Raw genomic sequence first — 14,714 nt, 5'->3', positions numbered from 1 at the left:
TAATTCACTAAATCTTAATATGTAATTAAAAAATGTCAGCCTTTCATTCCATAAATCCATTCCTAATATTTAATTCTTTAGATTCATTCCAAAGCCCTTGTTTAAACTGAATTAATTTCAAAGTTAACTAATAACAGAATTTATTCAAACTTTGAGTGATTACATTTTTGTTAAATCAAATCATTTACAAAATTAATTGAAAAAATTGTCTTAAACCTTTTTGTACTAGATTTTAATTGAAGAAAAATTTAATAATTTTATAAATTTTTGAAGCTATTTTGTTATGGATTTGAAGAAGAAATTTAAAAAAAATTGGAATGCATAGAATAAACGCATAGAACGGAAGAAAGGTGAGACTAAAAAGTATTCTTTTCACACATGCGGGTGACACAAAAACAAAATACATGCAATACATTCTCATGAATTAGGTTTTTGGCTCTCAGTTACATATCTAGTTGTTGTCTATGTTATAATGAATTCTCTTTTTAAATTTTCATACGAAAAACCCCAAATAAACAATCATAATAAGCGATATATTATTGCCAAGATATAAGCAAAAAACCGTAAAAAACTTTTCACTGTTTTTTGGTTGTATTTTCGTCAGTTTTTAATTCCCGGGATTCCCGACTAAAAATCCTGGGAATCGGGTAGTGAAAAATACACTTTATAGTCCAGACCTTGCCCGACCGACTACTATTTGATTCGATCGAAGTAGAACGCTCTCCCTGGGATTAGCTTCTTGGCATCAAAAGATGATCAAAGTATATATATTCTGGATCGTTATACATAGATAGCGAAGTCGATATAGACATGTCCATCTGTAAGTTGAAATCGACTTTCCGTAGACCCCCAATAACATAGAAACATGACCAATATATACATCAATATATTGGTAATAATCCAGGCTCAGCTGCTGTTTAAAATCGAGGCAATCGGCCTACAAATGGCTGAGATATAAGGAAAAAACCAGGACAACCTCGACTTTTGACCTATTTTTTATCTATGTCTGGATTACTAAGTCATTAGTATAGACAATATGGATATCCAATAATAGATATTTCAAAGACCTTTGCAGTGGCGTATATAAGGCCAAACTAAGTCGGACCTACAATGGGTCAAAATCGGGAAAAATATTTTTTACCCTGAATATTTTTTTCAAAAAACAAAATATTTTTTTTTATAAAATTTTGTCCCCAAAAAAAAAAAAAAAAATTTTTTTAATTAAAAAAAAGTTAAATAATGTTTTTCTCATAAAATTTTTTTCGCTAATAAATTAAAAAAAAATAATATTTTTAAATTTTGTTTACATAAAAATATTTAAAAATTTTATTTTAAAATAATTTTTTGAAGTATATATAAGAATCGGCATATTATACCTTGTTCATCGTGTAATGGCTCATAATTAAGCAAAATATTTGGTAAATTGAAAATAAGATTTTTGATATATCATTTGTTCAAGGATGATATTCTATTGATGAGAAACGGATTTCTAGAAAAAACTTTAAATTTCAACGATTCATTAGCTTCGATTAATTTCGTTTCATACCTAATTGGTTAGACAATTCAATCATTTTATTATCAAACATATTCATAGTCTATTAGTTTTTGCTAAACATGTATCTACTGTTATGATGCGTATGATTAATATTAGTTTTACATGAATGCATTTAGATATCACTCATACGTTCATTAACCTACAAGGTTAAGGTTTGTCTACTATAACATTTTAAAAAGTTTTTATTGATAGAAATAAAAAAAATCAAATTTTTGTTATTAAATTACTGCACTATTAAATCATTAGTGGTCGAGATAAGATTTCCGAATCTGACATAAATTTTGGCCAACCTTTATTTGAATTAAACAGACGGATTAACGCAAAACTTTCAGCACATCTACCTGAAGTTTTAATGAAGTCGCAAATAAATTTTGCAGAAATTACACATGGAACAACAATGAACTCATATGTACAGCTACCTTCCACGGTGAAAAAAATCAGCACCAAGACATTGAAATTCAAGCAAAGCGTAACGTAACTAAGAATTACTTATACAAAGCAAATATTTACAATAGTATGTATTCTCAGAATTAAAACAAAAAAAAAAACACATCCAAAATAGATGAAAAAGGCTAAATTCCGCCATGCTTTTGCAGCTGAACTCAAGAACAATGAAGTTAATGATTAAAAAAAAAACTGCAGTGTATAAATAAAGACAACAATTCAAGTAATCAATGAAATATATAAAATTAACGATAGAAATCTGGTGGGACATGAAGAGACTGAATCTATAAGAATGCAACATTAAGTATTGTTATCATGATGTTGCCTCCAACAATGATGCTGCCATTACTGTTGATGATGATAATGATGCTGTTGCAGTAAACAACAACAACAATATTGCTAACGACATATTACAGTAATGAGTTAAAAGCCAAAAAGGAGAAAGCGTAAAAACAGAAGAATAATTAATTCATTGCTGTCATTTTTTTGTTTTCCTTCATTTTACAGAAACCTCAGCTGTGATTTTTGTACCCTGTAACAAGATACATGGGGTATTGTGTGTTGATGCTAACGTTTGTAACGAACTTGCCTATTTAATTCCTTTAGTATGTTATTGTTAATGTAATGTATTCAGTTTTTGCTTTCCAAAAAATAGCAAAATTATAATCATTTATCGATATCAGAAATTCACCAAAACCTAGGTTGAACTCATTACCAGTAAGGAGAAGAAATTTCAGAGAACTGAAAATGTTTGAATAAAATGTTATAAAACCTATATAAGCCGAGTTACCTAAATCTAATATCCAAAATTCTATAAGTTCCAAAATCGTGAGTATGGACCATTCTTGCTATGAATATGGACTCCGAGCCAAAATAGCTGCTCACCTTTTGAAGCCATGAACGAACAAAGCCAATTTCCGATACTCTTTTCAAAAGTGAAGCGTATCCCAGAGAGAGCATTCTGCCTCGATCGAAACAAATAGTAGTTGGATGGGGCACGATCTGGACTATAAACCAGGAGAGGCAAAACTTCCTAACCACTTCATTCAAAATAGTTTTTATCAAGTATTGCAAAATGCTCGCATTAAACGAACTAGTTGTATTCCGTTCATATTCCTTTTGATGGTTGGGCCAGATTTCAGCAGCTCACAATACCTTAGCGCCATGGATATTTGGCTTTGGTGTCGATTCGGCTGGTTGGCCATGCATCGATCATACGATCTCTTGTAATGAATCTATTTTGAATCGCAAGTAACGATTCGACGCAAAAACTATTTTCTTTTACAGCGTTCAAGCATCATTTCGGACATTCAATTCAAATGGTAGCCAATTTATCAGCATTTGGATCAAACCTGCTACCCCCAAACGCTTTTAAATTGCTGCCTGATTAGTTCCCAATGACTTTGAAAGCCTCCAATTATTAGTCTTCATAATCACAATTTCTATAGAAAATTATTCGTGTCAGTTTTCTATAGAAAATTTTTCGTGTCAGTTTTCTATACAAAAATTGTTCGTGTCAGTTTTCTATAGAAAATTGTTCGTGTCAGTTTTCTATACAAAAATTGTTCGGGTCAGTTTTCTATACAAAAAATGTTCGGGTCAGTTTTCTATACAAAAAATGTTCGGGTCAGTTTTCTATACAAAAAATGTTCGGGTCAGTTTTCTATACAAAAATTGTTCCGGTCAGTTTTCTATACAAAAATTGTTCCGGTCAGTTTTCTATACAAAAATTGTTCGGGTCAGTTTTCTATACAAAAATTTTTCCGGTCAGTTTTATATACAAAAATTTTTCCGGTAAGTTTTCTATACAAAAATTGTTCGGGTCAGTTTTCTATAGAAAATTGTTCGGGTCAGTTTTCTATAGAAAATTGTTCGTGTCAGTTTTCTATAGAAAATTGTTCGTGTCAGTTTTCTATAGAAAATTGTTCGTGTCAGTTTTCTATAGAAAATTGTTCGTGTCAGTTTTCTATAGAAAATTGTTCGTGTCAGTTTTCTATAGAAAATTGTTCGTGTCAGTTTTCTATAGAAAATTGTTCGTGTCAGTTTTCTATAGAAAATTGTTCGTGTCAGTTTTCTATAGAAAATTGTTCGTGTCAGTTTTCTATAGAAAATTGTTCGTGTCAGTTTTCTATAGAAAATTGTTCGTGTCTGTTTTCTATAGAAAATTGTTCGTGTCTGTTTTCTATAGAAAATTGTTCGTGTCTGTTTTCTATAGAAAATTGTTCGTGTCTGTTTTCTATAGAAAATTGTTCGTGTCTGTTTTCTATAGAAAATTGTTCGTGTCTGTTTTCTATAGAAAATTGTTCGTGTCTGTTTTCTATAGAAAATTGTTCGTGTCTGTTTTCTATAGAAAATTGTTCGGGTCAGTTTTCTATACTGACCCGTTTTCTATAGAAAATTGTTCAGATTCATATTACTGTTTATACAATTTATCGCTTAGTTGAAAGTGATGGAATACATTCACCATAAGCATCGTTGAGCAATCAATATTCTTCAGCGGTACTTTTTTTTTGAAATTAAAGAAGTAGGGCTCAGGGCTCAGGAAACATGTTTCAAAGCTATCATAAAGTTTAGTAAGGACACAATGGTAAAGAAAAATACTCAAAAACCTAAAACAAGGAAACTGGGTTTCAATTAATGACAAGCTTCTCAAAAAAATATAATTCTTGAACATATTTAAGACAACACAATAAAACGTACTTTTGCAAACATCGATTGAAAATATGTCAGCCCTTGATGTTCTGGAAAACTTGTGGAATTCTAGTTAGTATGGGGAAATCAGTAGCAGTCATTTGATTTCTATATATTGGAAAAGTTATATTACGTTATATTTCTCACACAGAGAAATCAGATTCGTCGTAGCAACTGAATTTGTTGCCAATCGAATGATTCGGTTCTATTAACAGAAAGTTAGTTGATAAAGTAGAATTTCGGTTAAAGCAACCAAACATTTGTTACTGCTACCAATACTTTGTAGCCACAACTGTAATAATCGGTTATTAAGACAGAATCATTCAAGTTACTACAATCTGTTTTCTACGAATCTGTTTGCTCTGTGCATATATGAAAGTACTTATTAAAACACTATTAATGCCCAGAATTTATTAAGCCAACTTTTGACTAAAGCTCATTGTCTATAGAATAATTAATGTTACTACTTATTTCTTGAATGTATTATTATTATTTTATGATGCAAAACTTATAATAGCATCTAAAAACATCATTTAAAAGGAATAATAAATTCATTACTGCATTGCCTCATATTATTAATGCAATTTTAATCATATTGATTTCTATGAAATTAACTTTAAATTCGTACAGTAACGATTGACGTCAAAAGAAATTTATTTTATTTCCAAGAAAGTAGAATATAAAAGAATGTATATTATGTTCAAGTCAAAAAAGCAATCAAGTAGATATAACACCTCTAAAACCTTTAAATTGAAAAGCCACTTTAAATCTGTGTTAAAGTTATATTGATAAACATTTTTGTACTTTGTGTAAAACATATTATAATTACCATCCTCCATAACTTTTAAATGCATAATTAAATACAAAATTATATTCCTGTATGCTTTTTATTCTATATATATTTGTTTGTTTTTTTTTGTTGTTGGTTGTTTGGTAAAAACCAGACCGGAAATGGTGTTGTAGTACTTAATGTTTGTATATTATTTTTCATATTTTTCTGGGGCTCGTTGTTTTTTTTCTTTTCTCATGGCTCATGTCTCATCCACTGTGTTGTAGTATTTCACTCGGTTATAGTTTATTATAAAATTCATTGTTGTCGTGTATGCCAGCCAGCAATCCAGCCAGGCCATTAATGTTGCAGGCAATAAAAAAGCCACAGAAATGAAATAAAAATGGGAGAAATAATAGTAGCAGCAGTAACAGTAGCATTAACAACTACAACAAAGTTGTAGCCAACTCATCACTATACACCAACTCATATTTTCTGTTTGTTTTCTTTTTTTTTGCACTTCCGTTTCCTGTTTGTAGCTACTACTAGTATTAATGTTGTGCTTGTTCTGTGTGTGTGATGATGTTGCTTGGTGTTGCTACAACATCATAATAATTTTTGCTTCATATTCTTTTTTTTTGTATTTGTATTTTTCTCGTTGTTTTACACTATTTTCTTTATTTATTTTATGTTTTATGAAATTATGTTATGGCTGTTGCATTATGATTATATCTTTTTTTTCTCATATTTAATTCTCTATTTTTTTTGTTATTTTATAGTTCCTTTACTTTTGCAATACACATATAATTCAATTGCTTTGTGTTCTTTCTTTTTCTGTTTGCTTTACGTTTTCTATTAACAGGACCTCCTGGTCATCCAGGGCCACCCGGACCCCCATTAAGCGGCAGCCGCCATCATGATCATGATGAAGAGGAGGAGACCCCCTACTATTCAGCAGCTTCTTCTTGGAATATGCGTATTGTTCCGGGAGCAGTCACTTTTCCCAATATTGATGAAATGACAAAGGTAAATTGAATTTCAGTTTTCTGCTGTTTCTCCTTTGTTACTTATGCTCTTTATTTTATTTTCTTAATGTGTCGTTTCTTTTCATTTTGGTTTTAAATATGCACTTTTTTTATTGTCCTTTTTAAATAGAAATCTGCCATGAATCCACCCGGCACTTTGGCATATATAACTGAAGAGGAAGCGTTATTAGTGAGAGTCAACAAAGGTTGGCAATATATTGCGGTAAGTGATTTATTTTTCATTTTTAAGCAAAAGGAAAATTCTTTTATTTCGTTAAAGAAAAGCTAAGTAAAGCTAATTTACTTTATTTTAAAAGTGTAACGGAAAGAAAACTTTAGTAAAATAAAGTTATTTTTAATAGATTTTTTCGATATTAAGGTTTGTCTTTAATAAAATATTGCAATATTTCCATTGAGTTCAAAGAAGATTGTAGAATAACATAAAAAATAAAATAAACTCAATAAATTTAAAAAAAAAACATTTTCTAAATTATAGGATTTGTAATTCAGCACACTGTCACTAAAGTAAGAAACCAGTTTTCTGTAGAAAATTCTTCGGGACAGTTTTCTATAGAAAATTTTTTGGGACAGTTTTCTGTAGAAAATTCTTCGAGACAGTTTTCTGTAGAAAATTCTTCGAAACAGTTTTCTGTAGAAAATTTTTCGGCTCAGTTTTCTACAGAAAATTGTTCGGCTCAGTTTTCTACAGAAAATTGTTCGGCTCAGTTTTCTACAGAAAATTGTTCGGCTCAGTTTTCTACAGAAAATTGTTCGGCTCAGTTTTCTATAGAAAATTGTTCGGGTCAGTTTTCTATAGAAAATTGTTCGGCTCAGTTTTCTATAGAAAATTTTGTTCGGCTCGGTTTTCTATAGAAAATTTTGTTCGGCTCAGTTTTCTATAGAAAATTTTGTTCGGCTCAGTTTTCTATAGAAAATTGTTCGTGTCAGTTTTCTATAGAAAATTGTTCGTGTCAGTTTTCTATAGAAAATTGTTCGTGTCAGTTTTCTATAGAAAATTGTTCGTGTCAGTTTTCTATAGAAAATTGTTCAGGGCAGTTTTCTATAGAAAATTGTTCAGGGCAGTTTTCTATAGAAAATTGTTCGTGTCAGTTTTCTATAGAAAATTGTTCGTGTCAGTTTTCTATAGAAAATTGTTCGTGTCAGTTTTCTATAGAAAATTGTTCGTGTCAGTTTTCTATAGAAAATTGTTCGTGTCAGTTTTCTATAGAAAATTGTTCGTGTCAGTTTTCTATAGAAAATTGTTCGTGTCAGTTTTCTATAGAAAATTGTTAGTGTCAGTTTTCTATAGAAAATTGTTCGTGTCAGTTTTCTATAGAAAATTGTTCGTGTCAGTTTTCTAGAGAAAATTGTTCGTGTCAGTTTTCTATAGAAAATTGTTCGTGTCAGTTTTCTATAGAAAATTGTTCGTGTCAGTTTTCTATAGAAAATTGTTCAGGGCAGTTTTCTATAGAAAATTGTTCGTGTCAGTTTTCTATAGAAAATTGTTCGTGTCAGTTTTCTATAGAAAATTGTTCGTGTCAGTTTTCTATAGAAAATTGTTCGTGTCAGTTTTCTATAGAAAATTGTTCGTGTCAGTTTTCTATAGAAAATTGTTCAGGGCAGTTTTCTATAGAAAATTGTTCGTGTCAGTTTTCTATAGAAAATTGTTCGTGTCAGTTTTCTATAGAAAATTGTTCGTGTCAGTTTTCTATAGAAAATTGTTCGTGTCAGTTTTCTATAGAAAATTGTTCGTGTCAGTTTTCTATAGAAAATTGTTCGTGTCAGTTTTCTATAGAAAATTGTTCGTGTCAGTTTTCTATAGAAAATTGTTAGTGTCAGTTTTCTATAGAAAATTGTTCGTGTCAGTTTTCTATAGAAAATTGTTCGTGTCAGTTTTCTATAGAAAATTGTTCGTGTCAGTTTTCTATAGAAAATTGTTCGTGTCAGTTTTCTATAGAAAATTGTTCGTGTCAGTTTTCTATAGAAAATTGTTCGTCTCACTTTTCTATAAAAAATTGTTCGTCTCACTTTTCTATAGAAAATTGTTCGGGTTACTTTTCTATAAATTTCTAAAGCAAGCATTTCCAAACTTTTTGATCTGATTTGTATATAAACTTTTTTGATCAGTTTTTCTATATAAAACTTTTCGGTCAGTTTAGTAACTGTTATTTTGTTTCTATATATTTCACAATTTCATCAATTTAAAAAGTTCTATTTATCATATTATATTTAAATTAAACTAATTATATGTTTAACCAGTGAACAATTCTTAACTAATGCCTATTGTCTCTAAAATAACTTATGATCCTGTTTCCTTTGTTAATATATGCTTATTATTTAATGATACAAAACTTAAATAGCAAGTATGAATTTCCTTTAAAAGGGAATAATAAATGTATTAATGAATTGCCTCAATTTATTAAGACAATCTTAATTATATTCCTTTTTAAGAAAATATTTCTTTAATTTACAAAAGATATTTTTCTCATAATTTATCTTTTAATCTGGAAAACTGCGCTGCTTTCATACGATATCCTTATAATATAAATACTTTTGTATAAATTTTATATACAGATATGACAAAGAAATGTTATTTATACACATTTATTTAAAGGAATTTTAAAGTTCTTCAAACAAAGACAAATTAATAATATATGTGAAAGAGATTTTTTCTCTTTAATCTGTGAGACAAATGTTGGAATATACAATTTTTGTTTTACAGAAGACAGGGACAAAGTATTTCTTTAATGTAATAAATTTGAAATTGTTGAAGGAAAATCATAATTCATTTTATTTTTGCATGAAATTACTTTTGAGCAAAATTTAGTTTCAGTTTCTAGGGAACTAAAAAAACAATTGCTTTAAAAAATTTGTCACAAAAAAAAATAATTTCATTGGCAAAACTCAGTTATTTTTAATTAATAGTAATCATCATCAGGACAACTTCAATTTCCCAGCTTCGAGATATACATACATAAATTATAGCTAGTTTCATTCAGAATAATCAATTACTTTAATAATATTTGACTTAATTATTGAAATATGTGTTATAAATATCCATATAATTTTCGATTATTTCTTAAATATTATAATAATTTCCAAACGATTTAGAAATGCATTAAGTTTACAAAATGTGTTAGTTTTAAAAAAAATTCCTTTAAAATATCAGAGAAATATACATTTCAATGGCATAAGCGAAGTACTTTTAAATAACTGAAATACAAATTCATGTCTTCTGTAGTGCACTATGGGCAATCTAAAAAATTTTTTAATTTTTTATTTCCTTGAATTTCATAAATTTTAATACATTTTAGATTGGTATATTATGCCACTGTGCATCGTCTGGTGGTATTTTTATGCCGCATAAACAAAACTCAAATAAATACCATAATGGCAGCAATAAGAAGTACACAAGCAATTACTTGCTAACCTTATTATAATCTTTGTTTTCAAATAAAACAAAAATTCATCATAAATTTAAGCAAAAATAAAAAACATACAAAATAAACCAAAATGTAAATATACAAACAACTGCCAGTTGATGTTTGCATACAAAACGTCAGACGTTTAAAATTACACTTTCTTCAAAATAAAACAAAATAACAAGTCTGAATTAATAATTTGGCTGTATCCTCCACCGTCTGCCAATATGGAACATACACAAACAAATTTCCTCTGTTTAAGAAAACTTTTCGTTATCTATAGATTTCTATAGAAACCAATTCGGTCAGCCTAAGTCCTGTATAGGACTTCTTGCTAAGTTTACTTACATTTAGTCCCGTTGTGTGTTGTTTTCCACACATATGGTATATCAATGCAATTTCCACTAGCAACATATTATTTTATAGTCAAAATTATGACTTACCAACAATAATATTCTGAAACAGCTTATTTAATGATAAATAATGCTTTTTCTAGTGTAAAATACACCGGTGCATATTCCTATAAACGCACTTAATTTGTTTTTGTATTTTTGTTATATCTTGGTTGTTCTCATCCAAATGCAAAATTTAACATTTTTAATGAGAGACAACTTAACAGTACTTTTTGAAAGTAAACAAGTTTTTTTTCTTATTCTTGTTGTTGGCCTTAGGTATGCGATCAAATGTTCTTGGTGCTATTTTAAGTGGAAGATTCGTATAAACGCCAAAAATAAAATATTATCAATTTTAGTTTTTTTTCAACCAAATGTACGTTTCTAATAGTAACATCTCAATTTACTGCAACTTTTTCTATTTGAATCAATAAATTTCATCACTTTTAAAGATGCCCAAGGGAACTTTTTTGTCTGATCAAAAAAAGATTCAAATTAAATTTTTTCACGACCAAGCATATTCCAATAGAGAAATTGGACGTAAAATCGATCGTTCGGAAAGTGTAGTGCGAAATTTCTTGAAGAAAGGTCAAAATTATGGAGTTCGCAAACCTACAAAGTGAAAATACCAAACTAACAAGAAGACAACTAAATCTAATAAAACAAGAAGCAACCCGCAACAAATTCAATTCCACACAAATAAAGAATAAACTGAATCTTCCAGTGACTTCCAAACAGGTTGAACACATTTTACGAAACGATGAAAACATAAAATGGAAAAGCCGAAATGTAAACCAATGCTAAAAAAGCACCATAATGAAAATCGTTTAAAATTCGCAAGAAAATATATGAAATGGACAGATGAGTGGAAAAAAGTAATTTTCTCTGACCAAAAAAAAAATTGAATTTAGACGCTCCTGACTCATACTCATGCTATTGGCACGATTTGAGATCAGACGATGTTCGGATGTCAAAACGTAATTTCGGTGGTGGCAGTGTTATGGTTTGGGCAGCATTTTCTGCAGTTGGCAAGTCGAAAATATGTTTTGTTCCGACAAAATGAACAGTGCGATTTATAACGAACTGTTGAAAGATGCTCTTCTCTCATTTATGGATGAAAAAATGGATGATGATTGCATATTCCAACAAGATAATGCTGCAATCCATGTTTCTAAGCAATCGAAATCTTGGTTTAATGAACATAGCATTCCTCTGTTGGACTGGCCGGCTTGTAGTCCGGACTTAAACCCAATGGAGAACTTGTGGGGATACATGGCCCGTAAAGTTTATGCAAATAATGCCCAGAATGAAAGCATAATGACTGTGACAGAGCTGAAACTAAAAATTAAACAAGTCTGGGAGGAAATTGATTCCGATTTGTTTAAAAAATTAGTGGAATCAATGCCAGACCGTTTTTGTGAAACAATACATAACAAAGGATCATCAACACATTATTAATATTGCTACAGTGGGCCATAAATTAAAGTGCGTTTATAGGAAAATACCCTTAAAATGGCTGTTAATCTCGAAAATTAAGTAAAAAAAAATAAATAAAGTATTTTTTTTTGTAAACAATATTTTAAGTGAAGTCTTAACTAATTTAATAATCAAATTTATAGCACCAGTGTATGTATATAGAAATTAAATGTGTGTGAAAATACCAGGATAAGCGACACAGTTATGCCCACCATAAAAAATATGGGAGGTATATTTATTTTATCATTCCGTTTACAACATATCGAAAAATCTGTCGTAGAACCAAAATATATATAGAGTCTGGGTCCTCATAAGTTTTCAAGATGGTGTAGCTATTTCCGTCTGCCTGTCTATCTGTAGAAAACACGATGGGACCAAAACAAAAGGAGCTTGCGGGCTCCTTTACTCAAACATGATTTTACTCCTTCAAAAGTAGCTGCATTAGCAATGCAAAAAGAAAACACAGCCACATTTCTGTGGGTTTTAAAAAAAGACGAGGTTATGAAAAGATAATGTTGATGGTTTTTTATTTCAAATACCTTTTTTTATTGTGTATTTTCATTTTTGGTTGTTTATAATCTGAAATTTTGCTTTTTTTTGTTGCTGTTGAGGGCACAACAATAAAATAACAGCAGAAAAGTCAAAATCAAAATAATGACTGTGTATACAATTGTTGTTAAGCTTTTACATGTGTTAAAGTTGATGTTTTGTTATTTGTCTCACAGACTGATTGTCAGTCTGTTTGTTTGCTTGTCTGCTTTTAAGAGTATTTTAGAAACATGTAAACATGCATGCACTCACGCAAACAGATGAACACAAGTATTTACTTGGTATACACGTGTAAGGACAGTGGGTGACAAAACAGTTTAAAATACAAATTAAGAACTTAGCAAGAAATTAGAGAGATACTTTGAAGTATACTTAATAATGTTATAATTAATGGATTTTGTTATCGATTGAAATAATTTATTTTAAAATGTTGACTGAATTAAAATTAAATTTTCTTTAAATCCTTTCTGCATGCAGAAGAAAAATATAGTTGTACATTGTTACTGTAACCATTTCAAACTTTTTACAAGTTTTTTAACAATATTATAGTCACTGTAATTATTTATATGATTTGGGTAACCATAATATTTTAAAATTATAATTCAAATGATTGTAGCAATTATATATATGATTGTGGTATACATATACATCAATATATGATTGTGACAACCATTTTTATGATGAAGGCCTTACCACATTATATTGTTCTGGTCTTGTGGTTATCATAAACATAAATTCATTTACTACAATCCTATATATGATTGCGATAATCATATGTATGGTAAAATTTACCATATTATGGTTACCGTAATCGTATACATAATTACAGTTACCATAAAATTGTTAAAAACTTTTAAATGGTTACTTTAAATATGTATAACTACTTTTTTTCTGCGTGTACTGTCACTCACTGTATTTTAAACATATAAGGGTGGTCCCAAAAAAATGCGGATGTTCCCAACTAAATTAAAAGTTAAATTCATTCTAAGATACAGCTTTTCAAAATAGTTGTCCTAATTTCAGTATTTGTAGAGCTGGATCAAAAAATAAAAAGGTCCCTTTTAATGATTTTTATGATTTTTTTTTTTATTTCTCACAAAAGACATATCTGAGATATTGGTATCATGCGAAAGGCCTTTAAAGGCTACATTTCTATTGAGTTTATGACTTAAAAAATGCGGGATATACAATAAATGGCATTTCTTTTAAACGCACGTTTTGTTTTTAATAATTTTTTTTATCATTTTGAAGGGTACGTATCTGTCATTTATTCTCACCTAGTTATTGAACTTTATTGTGTAAACAACAACGTTTGTTTTTACTTCGAAAATGTACAATTTTGTACCAAAGAATCGTCATAAGCGGGAAGTTTTGGTTTACTTCTTTAATTCGAAATAAAGTGCCACCGATTGACCACAAAAGCTGGTGAATATGTTTCATCGGTTTCAACGTACGATGGTTTATTCGGTTCAGAAGTTTTGATTTTGACAAAGATCGTCCAGACCTGCCATAAAAGTTTGAAGTTCAAGAATTGGATGCATTACTAAATGAAGATTGTTGTAAAACTCAACATTAGCTTGCAAAATTAATGGGAGCTACTCAAGCAGCAACTTAAAAACGTTTACGAGCAGCAGTAATCATCCGAAAGTAGGGAAATTGGGCGTCATACGAATTGAAACCGAGAGTCCTTGAAATATGATTTTGCATGTCTGAAGTGCTGCTTGAACGATATAATAATTTTTGCACTGGATCATTTGCGACGAAAAATTAATCCGTAAGAGATTGTACTTGAAGCCCGGCTAATCAGCCGAAACGACACCAAAAGCCAAATTTCCAAGGCGGTAAAGTAATGTTTTGTATTTGGTGGGGTCCCATATATTATGAGCTGCTGAAATCTGACCACAATACCACAGGAAACTTGTACCGCATGAAACTGATTCATTTGAAGCATGCTTTGTCCGAAAAATGCCCTGATTATGCGGTCAGACTGGAAAACGTAATATTCTATCATGAAAACGCTCGGTCACATGTTGCAATACCTGTATGAAAAGTATTTAGAATAAAGCGGTTGGGAAGTTCTGCCTCATCCGCTTTATAGTCCAGACCATGCCACGTCCGACTACTAAGTATCAAATATTGGCTTGACTCGCTAATGGCCTCAACAGATGAGCAGTTCTTTTGCCTGGGAATCTATATGTATGTTGCCTGAAATTTGGAAAAAAATCATAAATAAGAACAAATGATTCAAAATAAAAGCTAAATTTTGAGAAAAAAAAACACCGCATTTTTAGGTCACACATCTAACAACTAACATCAAGTCGAGGAGAAATGGGTTTACAAAACTCCAAATAAAATTTAAACCAGATGGAATTTTGGAAAACGAAAAATCCA

General features: G+C 30.0%; 1 protein-coding gene across 6 annotated transcripts in view; it reads left to right on the top strand.

The window, feature by feature from the left end:
• The window catches only part of Mp (Multiplexin), a 754,200-nt gene that overhangs the window by 556,164 nt on the left and 183,322 nt on the right, over positions 1-14,714 (top strand). For all 6 annotated transcript variants that reach the window (XM_065503879.1, XM_065503878.1, XM_065503877.1 and 3 more), the window contains 2 exons: positions 6,322-6,485; positions 6,615-6,707. In XM_065503879.1, coding sequence (XP_065359951.1) covers positions 6,322-6,485; positions 6,615-6,707 — 257 coding nt within the window. The remainder of the gene's footprint in view (positions 1-6,321; positions 6,486-6,614; positions 6,708-14,714) is intronic.

Source organism: Calliphora vicina, chromosome 3, assembly GCF_958450345.1.
Source record: "Calliphora vicina chromosome 3, idCalVici1.1, whole genome shotgun sequence".
In the NCBI taxonomy this organism is placed as follows: domain Eukaryota; kingdom Metazoa; phylum Arthropoda; class Insecta; order Diptera; family Calliphoridae; genus Calliphora; species Calliphora vicina.
Note: the sequence above shows the minus strand (reverse complement) of the source record. Positions and strands in the feature narration are given on the sequence as shown.